The sequence below is a fragment of the Physeter macrocephalus genome, chromosome 6 (assembly GCF_002837175.3).
Source record: "Physeter macrocephalus isolate SW-GA chromosome 6, ASM283717v5, whole genome shotgun sequence".
NCBI lineage: Eukaryota > Metazoa > Chordata > Mammalia > Artiodactyla > Physeteridae > Physeter > Physeter macrocephalus.
This window is the reverse complement of record NC_041219.1, coordinates 88,819,412-88,831,856: the sequence shown is the minus strand read 5'-3', so window position 1 is coordinate 88,831,856 and position 12,445 is coordinate 88,819,412. Positions and strand designations below refer to the sequence as shown.

Genomic DNA, 12,445 nt, shown 5'->3' with positions numbered 1-12,445 from the left:
TGTTTTCATTTTGTTTTGTTTGTTTGATTTTTTAGTTTCCACATATAAGTGAGATCATGTGGTATTTGCTTTTCTCTGTCTTACCTCACTTAGCATAATTATCCTCTAGATCCATCCATGTTGTCACAAATGGCAAGATTTCTTTTTTTATGGCTGAGTAATACTCCCCTGTGTATATATATCACATCTTCTTTATCCATTCATCTATTGATGGGGACTTAGGTTGCTTCCATATCTTGGCTGTTGTAAATAATGCTGCAGTGAATATAAGGGTGCATATATCTTTTGGAATTATTAGTTTTGATTTCCTTGGGTAAATACCCAGAAGTGAAATTGCTGGATCCTATAGGAGTTCCTTTTTTTTTTTTTTTTTTTTCTTTCGGTGCGCGGGCCTCTCGCTATTGTTGCCTCTCCCATTGCGGAGCACAGACTCCAGATGCGCAGGCTCAGCGGCCATGGCCCACGGGCCCAGCCGCTCCGCGGCACGTGGGATCCTCCCGGACCGGGGCATGAACCCACGTCCCCTGCATCGGCAGGCGGACTCCCAACCACTGCGCCACCAGGGAAGCCCAGGAGTTCCATTTTTAATTTCTTGAGGAAGCGCCATACTGTTTTTCCATAGTGGCTGCACCAATTTACAATCCTACAAGTGCACAAGGGTTCCCTTTTCTCACATCTTCGCCAGCACTTGTTATTTGTTCTTTTTGATGATAGCCATCTGACAGTTTTGAGGTGGTATCTCACTGTGGTTTTGATTTCCATTTCTCTGATTATTAGTGATGTGGAGCATCTTTTCTGTCTGTGGCCATCTGTGTGTCTTCTTTGGGGGGATAAAAAGTCTGTATCTGGTCCTCTGCCCATTTGTATATGGTGTGAGAACATAGTCCAATTTGATTCTTTTGCATGTAGCTATCCAGTTTTCCCAGCTCTCTTTAAGAGGCTGTCTTTTCCCCATTGTTTATTCTTGCCTCCTTTGCCATAGATTAATAGACCAAATATGTGTGGATTTTTTTCTGGGCTCTCTCTTTGGTTTCATTGATCTGTGTGTCTGTTTTTGTGCTAGCACCATACTATTTGATTATTGAAGCTTTGTAATATAGTTTGAAATCTGGGAGCGGAATACCTCCAGCTCTGTTTTTCTTCCTCAAGATTGCTTTGGTATTTGAGGTCTTTTAGTATCCATACAGAGTTTAGAATTACTGTTCTAGTTCTGTGAAAAATGCCTTTGATATTTTGATAGAGATTGCTTTGAATCTGTAGAGTGCCTTGCTTAGTTTGGTCATTTTAACAATATTAATTCTTCAATCCATGAGCATGGTGTGCCTTTTTGTTCGTGTCATCTTCAGTTTCTTTCATCAATGCCTTATAGTTTTCAGAGTATAAGTCATTTACCTCTTTGGTTAGATATTTTATTTTTTGATGCAGTTGTAAATGGGATTGTTTTCTTAAAATCTCTTTCTGATAGTTCATTATTAGTGTATAGAAGTGCAACAGATTTCTGTGTATTAGTTTTGTATCCTACAACTGTACTGAATTCATTTATTCTAATAGAATTTTGATAGCATCCTTAGGCTTTTCTATATATAGTATCATGTCATTTACAAACAGTGACAGTTTTACTTCTTCCTTTCCAATTTGAATTCCTTTTATTTCTCTTCCTCGTTATTGCTATGGCTAGGACTTCCAGTACTATTTTGAATAAAAATGGCGAGAGTGGGCATCCTTGTCATGTTCCTTAACTTACTGGAAATGCTTCAGCTTTTCACCATTGAGTATGATGTTGGCTGTGGGTTTGTCATATATAGCCTTTATTATGTTGAGGTATGTTCCTTATATACCCACTTATTGGGAGTTTTTATCATAAATGTTAAATGTTTAATTTTCAAAAGCTTTTTCTGCATCTGTTGAGATGATCGTATGATTTTTATGTTCAGTTTGTTAAAGTGATATATCATATTGATTTATTTGCAGATATTAAACCATCCTTGATCCCTGAGATAAATCCTACTTGATCATGATGTGTGATCTGTTTAATGTATTGTTGAATCCTGTTTGCTAATATTTTGTTGAGGATGTTAGCATCCATGTTCATCAGTGGTATTGGCCTGTAGTTTTCTTTTTTTGTGTCTAGTTTTGGTATCTAGGTGATGCTGTCCTCATAGAATAAGCTCAGAAGCATTCCTCCTTCAATTTTTTGGAATAGTTTAAGAGGAATAGGTGTTAATGCATCATTAAATGTTTTCTAGAATTCCCCTTGTAGCCGTCTGTCTGGTCCTGGGTGGGTGAGATTTTTGCGCCCACCCTTTAGGAGCAGATTCTCTGTTTCCTACAATCTTCTCAGTGTCCAGTATGCAAGCTCCACTGACTTTCAAAGCCAGACCTTCTGGGGCCTCGTTTTCTTGTTTTAGGACCCTCAGGCTGGGGAGCCTGATGTGGCATTTGGACCCCTTGCTCCTTGGGGGAGGAACTCTACAATTGTGATATTCTTCCTGTTTGTGGGTCACCAACCAGGGGGTTTGGGTCCTGACTATGTCTCATTTCCACCCCTTCTACCCATCTCATGCTTCCTTCTTCATGTCTTTAGTTGTGGAAAATCTTTTCTGCTAGTCTTCAGGTTGTTGTCATAGATACTTGCTCTGTAAGTACTTGTATATTTGGTGTGTCCATGGGAGGAGCTGAGTTTATTTCTTGGCTCTCTATTTCCATTTAATTGGTCTGTATGTCTGTCTTTATGCCAGTACCACACTATTTCAATTACTGTAGCTTTGTAGTACGATTTGAAAATGAGAAATATGAGCTGTTCACTTTTACTGTTCTTTTTTAATACTGTTGATGGTATTCAGGACCACTTGAAATTTCATATGAATTTTAGGTTGGAGTTTTCTGTTTCTCCAAGCAAATGCCATTGGGACTTAGATAGTGCACTGACTCTGTATATCATTTGAATATTATTGTCATCTTAACAATATTGAGTCCTCCAACCCATGAACATGGGATTTCATTCTATTTATTTAGGTTTTTCATTTCTTTCAGCAATTTGTTGTAGTTTTCATTGTATAGGTGATGTATTCCTAAGTATTTTGTTCTTTTTGATACTGTTGTCAATGGAATTTTCTTAATTTCCTTTTCAGATTGTTCATTCCTAGTGTGTAGAAATACAACCATTTTTGAGTGTTGATTTTATATCCTCCATCTTTGCTGTACTAGTTGATTAGATCTAACTTTTTGGGGGGATGGGGGTGGGGATCTGATTCTTTAAGAATTTTCTACATGTAAGATCATGTCATTTACAAACAGATAATTTTACTTCCCCTTTCTAGTTTGGATGTCTTTTATTACTTTTCTTGCCTAATTGCTCTGGCTAGAACTTCCAATACTATGTTGAGCAAAATGGCAAAAGTGGGCATCCTTGTCTTGTTCTTGATTTTAGGGGAAAAACCATCAGTCTTTTACCACTGAGTGTGATATCAACTATGTGCTTTTCACATATGGCTTTTGTCATGTTGATGAAGTTCCCTTCAGTTCCCAGTTTGAGTATTCTTACCTTGAAAGTGTGGAATTCTTTGAAATGCTTTTTCTGTATCAATTGAGACGATCATGTGTGTTTTTTCCTTTGTTCTGTTAATGTGCCATATTACATTGATTTTCTTATGTTGAACCACCCCACCTTCCATCCTCCCTCCCCACTCTCCCACCCCCATTTCTGGAATAAATCCCACTTGGTCAAGATGTATACTCTTTTAACTCCTGACAAGTTGAATTTGCTAGTATTTTTTTGTGGATTTTAAAAATCTATATTCATAAGGGATATTGGCCTATAGGTTTTTTCCCCCCCTTGTAGTGTCTTTGTCTGTTTTATCAGAGTAATACTGGCCTTATAGAATGAGTTAGGAAGTGTTCCCTCTTCTTCAGTTTTTTTGGAAGAGTTTGAGAAGGATTGGTGTTAATTGAGAAGGATTGGTGACATTTTTTTTTTTCTTTTCCATTATGGTTTATTACAGGATATTGAATATAGTTCCCTGTGTTGTACAATAGAATCTTGTTGTCTATCCATTCTGTATATAATAGTTTCCTCTGCTAGTCCCAAACTCCCAATCCAGCCCTCCCTCACCCCTCCTGCCCCTTGGCAACCACAAGTCTGCTCTCTACATATATGAGTCTGTTTCTGTTTCACAGATAAGTTCATTTGTGTCATATTTTAGATTCCACATATAAGTGATATCATACGGTATTTGTCTTTCTCTTTCTGACTGACTTCACTTAGTATGATAATCTCTAGGTCCATCCATGTAGCTGCAGATGGCATTATTTCATTCTTTCTTTATGGCTGATACGTATGAATGTGTGTGTGTGTGTGTGTGTGTGTGTGTGTGTGTGTGTATCTCACATCTTCTTTATCCATTCATCTGTCAATGGGCATTTAGGTTGTTTCCATGTCTTGGCTGTTGTAAATAGTGCTGTTGTGAACATAGGGGTGCACGTATCTTTTCAGATTATAGTTTTGTCTGGATATATGTCCAGGAGTGGGATTGTTGGATCATATGGCCTCTTTGAAATTTTAAAATCACTGATTCAACCTCCTTCTTAAAGGTTTATTCAAATTTCCACCTTCTCTGGTCAGTTTTTGTAGTTTGTGTGTTTCTAGGAATCTGTCCGTTTTATCTAGGTTATCCACATGTTGATCTGCCTTTTTTACACTGTTCTCTTGTATTCTTTTTATTTCTGTAAAATCAGTATTTGGGTCTGATTTTAGTTTTCATTTCTGATTTAGTAATTGGAATCTTTTACCTTTCTTAGTCAATCTAGCTAAAGGTTTGTTCATTTTCTTGATCTTTTCATAGAACCAGCTTTCAGTTTCATTGATTTTTGTCATTTCTCTGTTCTTTTTATCTCCATTCTAATCTTTATTATTTCCTCCTGCTATCTTTGGTTTTACTTTGCTTCTTTCTAGTTTTTAGGTGGTAGCTTAGGTTATTGCTTTGAGATCATTCTTTTTTAACATAGGTGCTTATAGCTATAAGTTTCCCTCTTCGCACTGTTTTTATAACATCCAGTAAGTTCTTTTTTATTGGGGTATAGTTGTTTTACAATGTTGTCTTCGTTTCTGCTGTACAGTGGAGTTCCCTGTGCTATACAGCAGGTTCTCATTAATTATCTATTTTATACATATTAGTGTATATATGTCAATTCCAATCTCCCAGTTCAACCCACCCGCCTTCCCCCCTTGGTGTCCATACGTATGTTCTCTGCATCTGTGTCTCTATTGCTGCCTTGCAAACCAGTTCATCTGTACCATTTTTCTAGATTCCACATACATGCATTAATATACGATATATATTTTTTTAACTAATTTATTTATTTATTTATTTTTGGCTGTGTTGGGTCTTCGTTTCTGTGCGAGGGCTTTCTCTAGTTGTGGCGAGTGGGGGCCACTCTTTATCACGGTGCGCAGGCCTCTCACTGTCGCGGCCTCTCTTGTTGCAGAGCTCAGGCTCCAGCAAACAGTAATCAAAATACAACTAAGATGACTATATTATTATTATGCAAAACAGACTAAGTCAAAAAAGCTTATTAGAGACAAAGGAGATTATATATTGATAAAAGGTTCAATCCAGCAAAAAGATAAAACAATTGTAAACATACATGCATCTACCAAGAGAGCCCCAAAATATGTAAAGCAAAAACTGACAGAATTAAAAGGATAGACAGTTCTGCAATAATAGACACTTCAATAACCCACTTTCAATAATGAATAATAACAAAACAGAAAAGGAATAAACAGGGACTTCCTACGCGCAGGCTCAGTAGTTGTGGCTCACGGGCCCAGTTGCTCCACGGCATGTGGAATCTTCCCAGACCAGGGCTCGAACCCGTGTCCCCTGCATTGGCAGGCAGATTCTCAACCACTGCACCACCAGGGAAGCCCACGATATTTGTTTTTCTCTTTCTGACTCACTTCACTCTGTATGACAGTCTCTGGGTCCATCCACGTCTCTACAGATGACCCAGTTTTGTTCCTTTTTATGGCTAATACATCCAGTAAGTTCTGATATGTTGTGTTTTTGTGTTCATTCATCTCAAATTATTTTCTAATTTCTCTTGCGATTTCATCTTTGACCCATTGGTTAAGAACGTGTGTTGTTTAATTTGTGAATTTTCTAGTTTTCCTTCTCTCACTGATCTCTAGTTTCATTCCATTGTGGACAGAGGAGATACTTTGTAAGGTATCAGTCTTTCGAAATTTATTAAAACCAGTTTTGGTCTCTCATAGAGAATGTTCCATGTACACTTGATAAAAATATATACTCTGGTGTTTTAGGGTACCGTCTGTCAGTGTTTGTAGTGTTATTCAAGTTCCCTATTTGTTTATTGCTTTTATTTTATTTATTTATTTATTTGGTTGCGTTGGGTCTTAGTTGTGGCAGGAGGGCTCCTTAGTTGTGGCATGCAAACTCTAAGTTGTAGCATGCATGTGGGATCTAGTTCCCTGACCAGGGATCGAATCTGGGCCCCCTGCATTGGGAGCATGGAGTCTTAACCACTGTGCCATCAGGGAAGTCCCTGTTTATTGCTTGAGCCACAACTACTGAGCCTGCGCGTAGGAAGTCCCTGTTTATTCCTTTTCTGTTTTGTTATTATTCATTATTGAAAGTGGGTTATTGAAGTGTCTATTATTGCAGAACTGTCTATCCTTTTTCTGTCAGTTTTTGCTTTACATATTTTGGGGCTCTCTTGGTAGATGTATGTATGTTTATAATTGTTTTATCTTTTTGCTGGATTGAACCGTTTATCAATATATAATCTCCTTTGTCTCTAATAAGCTTTTTTGACTTAGTCTGTTTTGCATAATAATAATATAGTCATCTTAGCTGTATTTTGATTACTGTTTGCTTGGAATACCCTTTTCAGTTCTGTTAATTTCAATGTCTTCGAATCTAAAAGGAATCTCTTATAGACAGCATATGGATGAATCTTGTTTTTTTTATTCAACCCACCAGTGTCTGCCTTTTAAGAAGAGAGTTTATGCCATTTACATTTAAAGTTCTTACTGATAAGTAGGGATACTTCTGTCATTTAGGTATTTGTTTTCTGTGTGTCCTAAATGTCTTTTCCCCCTCAATTCCTCCATTATTGCCTTTTTTGAAATTTTGTAATGTAACTATTTTGATATCCTTCTTTCCTATTCTTTTTTCTTTTTGTGGTGCGCGGGCCTCTCACTATTGTGGCCTCTCCCGTTGCGGAGCACAGGCTCTGGAAGCACAGGCTCAGCGGCCATGGCTCATGGGCCTAGCCGCTCCACGGCATGTGGGATCCTTCCAGACCAGGGCACGAACCTGTGTCCCCTGCATCGGCAGGCGGACTCTCAACCACTGCGCCACCAGGGAAGCCCTATTCTGTATACTTCTAAGTTTTGTTTTGTTTTTTTTAGTGGTTCTCTTGGGGGTTACAATTAACATCTTAAATATATAACAACCTCATTTGAATAATACCAATTTAGTTTCAGTAGTGTATAAATACTCTGCTTCTATACTTCTCTGTCTGTCTCCCTTTATATTCTTATTGTCACAGTTTACATCTTTATATGTGTTCCCATTGGTATCACTTTATATTGTTTTGTTCATTTCTCTTTTGAATCATATAAGGAAAAAAGAGGAGTCACATACCAGAGGTGCAGTCAGCCCTTTGTATTTCTAGGTTCTGCAACCAGTCCCCTGTAGATACCAAGGGACAATTGTACAATAATATTTTTTTAATTTACCTATGTAATTACCAGTGTTCTTTATTTCTTCTTATGGCTTTGATTGTTTGGTGTCTTTTCATTTCACCTTGAACAACTCCCGTTAGCGTTTCTTGAAGGGTAGGTGTACTGATTACCTTTTATCATTTTGTTTATACATCTTTTTCCGGATCGCTATTAGGTTTGTCCATGGTTTTCATTAGCTTATTCCGTACACTTAAGATAGTTGATTTAACATCTTTGGCCAGTAATTCTAATGTCTGAGCTTCCTCAGGATGGTTTCTATCAAATTCTTTTTTTCCTGTGAATGGACCATAGTTTTTTGTTTCTTTGTGTGTTTTGTAATTTTTTTTGAGAATTAGACATGCCAAGTAGTGTAAAGTGTTAACTCTGGAAATCTGATTCTCCTGCTCCTCATATATTACTGATTTTTTGCTTGTTGAGGGCTATAGCTGTTCATTTGTGACTTTTCCAAATTATTTTCGCAAAATATATATTCCTTGTTGTTTGTGGTCACTGAAATTTCTGTTCCATTATCTCTGCATTTGGCATATGACCTGGTAAAGATTTCCATAAATGTCCGGCTCTGGATAGGGTAGTGCTGGTGGCAAAGGATTTTGTCCTTTTAAGTCAGTCACCAGGGGAATCTGCTGCTGTGAAGAGGGCCAAAACTAAGGCAAGCATGGGCACTGATTTCTCAGGGATCCACCAGACCAACCACAATGCACCCTCAATTTCTGGAGAACAAAGTCCCCACTACATGCCTTGGCACCAGCCAGCCACTCCAGGAACACAAGCCACTGAGGGGCAGGGATGGTGGCTACTTTTGTATACTGCTCACTTAGAAAAGGTCAGCAGCCTCTCCTTTTGTCAAGCACTCACCTAGTCGTTATAAGTGTACAAGCACTCTTTCTTGCTTAATTATTGATGCAGTGGAGGTACTTACGCATAGAGCCTATTCTGCTGTTTTACCACTGTTTTTCTGTTTATATATGCAGTTATAACTTTAGGATAATACCCTAGAACTAAATTATCTGTATCGAAGAGTATATCCATTTACTTATTAGGTAGAACCAATTTACACTTTTACAGTATTTTTTAAAAATTATTTTATTTATTTACTTTTGGCTGTGTTGAGTCTTCATTGCTGTGCGGGGGCTTCCTCCAGTTGCGGTGAGCGGGGGCTACTCTTGGTTGTGGTGCACGGGCTTCTCATTGTGGTGGCTTCTCTTGTTGCGGAGCACAGGCTCTAGGCGCACAGGCTTCAGTAGTCGTGGCTCGCGGGCTCTAGAGCACAGGCTCAGTAGTTGTGGCACATGGGCTTAGTTGCTCCATGGCATGTGGGATCTTCCTGGACCAGGGCTCGAACCCGTGTCCCCTGCATTGGCAGGTGTATTCTTAACCACTGCGCCACCAGGGAAGTCCCTGCAGTATTTTTTATTTCTTTAAAATTTCCTGTGGTTGATTCTCTGATTTTCCAACTTTTTTTTTTTGGCCACACTACACATGTGGGATCTTAGTTCCCTGACCAGGGATTGAACCTGTGCCCCCTGCAGTGGAAACATGGAGTCTTAACCCATGGACTGCCAGGGAAGTCCCCTTGACTATTTTTCTGTGAAGATTTTCTTACTGATTTGTATGAGTTCTTAGAGGAGCTTAATCTTCTTGTCAAATTAACTATTTGTATTGTTATTATGTTTGTGGTATTTGTGTGGAAATCCATTTTGTTGTAGCAAGATTACAAAATTGATAAATATTTTTCTTTACGCCTTTGGGTTTGAATCTAGTTTTGCTAGGCCCTAAGAAAAAATTTCTTTTTTAATCAACATTCTTAAAGTATAGTTTACATACAATAAAATGTACTTATTTGAAGCATACATTTTTTTATTAGTTTTTGCAAATTTATGCACTGTTGTTTTCTCAGTCAGTCTCCCCTCATCAGCATCCAGTGTTGGCAATTATTGATCTGCTTTCTGCTGCTATAGGTTTGTTTTTTTTTGTAGTCTCATATGAATGAAACCACACAGCATATTCTCTTTTGTACCTGACTTCTTTCACTTGCCATAATTTTTAGTAAACCATATTGTAGCATGTATTGGTAGTACACTCTTTTTTATTGCCAAGTAGTATTCCAGTGTAGGAATAGGCAGGCATACCTTGGAGGTATGGAGGGTTCAGTTTCAGACCACTGCAGTAAGGCAAGTCACACGAATTTTTTGGTTTCCCAGTACATATAAAAGTTACATTTACACTCTACTGGAATCTGTTAGGTGTGCAATAGCATTATGTCAAAAAATGTACATACCTTAATTTAAAAATACTTTATTGCTAAAAAAAAAAAAAGTGGGGCTTCCCTGGTGGCACAGTGGTTGAGAGTCTGCCTGCTGATGCAGGGGACGTGGGTTCGTGCCCCGGTCCGGGAGGGTCCCATGTGCCACGGAGCGGCTGGGCCCGTGGGCCATGGCCACGGGGCCTGCATGTCCGGAGCCTGTGCTCCTCAACGGGAGAGGCCGCAGCGGTGAGAGGCCTGCGTACTGCAAAAAAAAAAAAAAAAAAAAAAGTGGTAATCATCATCCATGTCTTCAACCAGTCGTAATCTTTTTGCTGGTGGGGATCTTGCCTTGATGTTGATGGCTGCTGATGGATCAGGATGGTGGTGGCTGACGCTGGGGGTGGCCGTGGCAGTTTCTTAAAATAGGACAACAGTGAAGTTTGCCGTATCAATTTTGTCCTTTCACAAACCATTTCTCTGTAGCACACAGTGCTGTTTGATAGCATTTTATCCACAGTAGAACCTCTTTTAAAATTGGAGTCAGTCCTCTCAAACCCTGCCACTGCCTTAACAACTAAGTTTATGTAATATTCTAAATCCTTTGTTGTCATTTCAACAGTCTCCCCAGCATCTTCATCAGAAGGAGATTCTATCTCAAGAAACCACTTTCTTTCCTCATCTATAAGAAGCAACTCCTCATCTGTTCAAGTTTCATCATGAGATGGTAGCAATTCAGTCCCATCTTCAGGCTCTACTTCTAATTCTAGTTCTCTTGCTGTTTCCAGTGCATCTTCAGTTACTTCTTACACTGAAGTCTTGAACTGCTCAGTTATCCATGAAGGTTGGAATCAACTTCTTCTAAACTCCTATTCATGTTGGTATTTTGTCTTCTTTCCATGAATCATGAATGAACTTAATGGCGTCTAGAATGGGTGAATCCTTTCCAGAGATTTTTGATTGACTTTGCCCAGATCTGTTATCTATGGCAGCTACTATATAGCCTTAAGAAATCTATTTCTTTTTTCTTTCTTTTTTTTTTTTTTTTTGCGGTACACGGGCCTCCCACCGCTGTGGCCTCTCCCGTTGTGGAGCACAGGCTCTGGACACTCAGGCTCAGTGGCCATGGCCCATGGGCCCAGCTGCTCCGCGGCACGTGGGATCCTCCCGGACCGGGGCACGAACCCGCGTCCCCTGCATCGGCAGGCGGACTCTCAACCACTGCGCCACGAGGGAAGCCCAAGAAGTCTATTCCTTAAATAATAAGACTTGAAAGTCGAAATTACTCCTTGATCCATGGGCTGCAGAATGGAAGCTGTGTTAGCAGGCATGAAAACAACGTGAATCTTAGCGTGCATCTCCATTAAGCTCTTGGGTGACCAGGTGCATTGTCAATGAGCAGTAATATTTTGAAGGGAATCTTTTTTTCTGAGCAGTAGTTCTCAATAGTAGGCCTAAAATATTTAGTAAACCATGTTGTCAGCAGTTGTGCTATCATCTGAGCTTTGTTGTTTCATTCACAGAACACAGGTAGAGTAGATTTAACATAATTCTGAAGGGCCAAAGGATTTTTGGAATGGCTAATGAGCATTGGTTTCAACTTAAAGTCACCAGCTGCATTAGCCCATAACAAGAGAGTCAGCCTGTACTTTGAAGCTTTGAAGCCTTGAGGCCAGGCATTGGCTTATCCTCTCTAGCTGTAAAAGTCCTAGATGGCATCTTCTTCCAATATAAAACTGTTTTGTCTACGTTGAAAATCTTCATTACTTATTTTAGCTAGATCTGCTGAATAATTTGTTGCAGCTTCTACATCAGCACTTGCTGCTTCATCTTGTACTTTGATGTTGTGGAGACGTCTTCTTTCCTTAAACCTCATGAACCAACCTCTGCTAGCTTCAGACTTTTCTTCTGCAGCTTCCTCACCTCTCTCAGCGTTCATAGAATTGAAGAGAGTGAGAGTCTTGCTCTGGATTAGGCTTATACTTAAGGGAATGTTGTGACTGATTTTTTTTGTTTGTTTTTTGGGTTGTTTTTGTGGTACGTGGGCCTCTCACTGTTGTGGCCTCTCCTGTTGCGGAGCACAGGCTCCGGACGCACAGGCTCAGCGGCCATGGCTCATGGGCCCAGCCGCTCCACGGCATGTGGGATCTTCCCAGACCGGGGCATGAACCCATGTCCCCTGCATCGGCAGGCAGATTCTCAACCACTGCGCCACCAGGGAAGCCCTGTGACTGGTTTGATCGTCTATCCAGATCACTAAAACTTTCCCACATCAGCAATAAGTCTGTTTGGCTTTCTTAACATTCGTGTGTTCACTGCAGTAGTCCTTCTCATTTCTTTCAAGAACATTTCCTTTGCATGCACAACTTGGCTTAACTGTTTAGCACAAGAGGCCTAGCTTTCAGCCTGTCTTGACTTTTTTTTTTTTTTTTTTTTTT

At 39.5% G+C, this 12,445-nt stretch overlaps 1 protein-coding gene across 4 annotated transcripts in view; it reads left to right on the top strand.

The window, feature by feature from the left end:
* The window catches only part of LARP4 (La ribonucleoprotein 4), a 69,096-nt gene that overhangs the window by 32,518 nt on the left and 24,133 nt on the right, over window positions 1-12,445 (top strand). The window contains exon 9 of one of the 4 annotated variants that reach the window (XM_028491351.2): window positions 10,630-10,837. The exons of the other annotated variants lie outside the window; for them this stretch is intronic. Coding sequence (XP_028347152.1) covers window positions 10,630-10,695 — 66 coding nt within the window. The 3' untranslated portion in view covers window positions 10,696-10,837. Of the gene's footprint in view, window positions 1-10,629; window positions 10,838-12,445 lie in introns of those variants that run through there. 4 annotated transcript variants of the gene reach the window in all.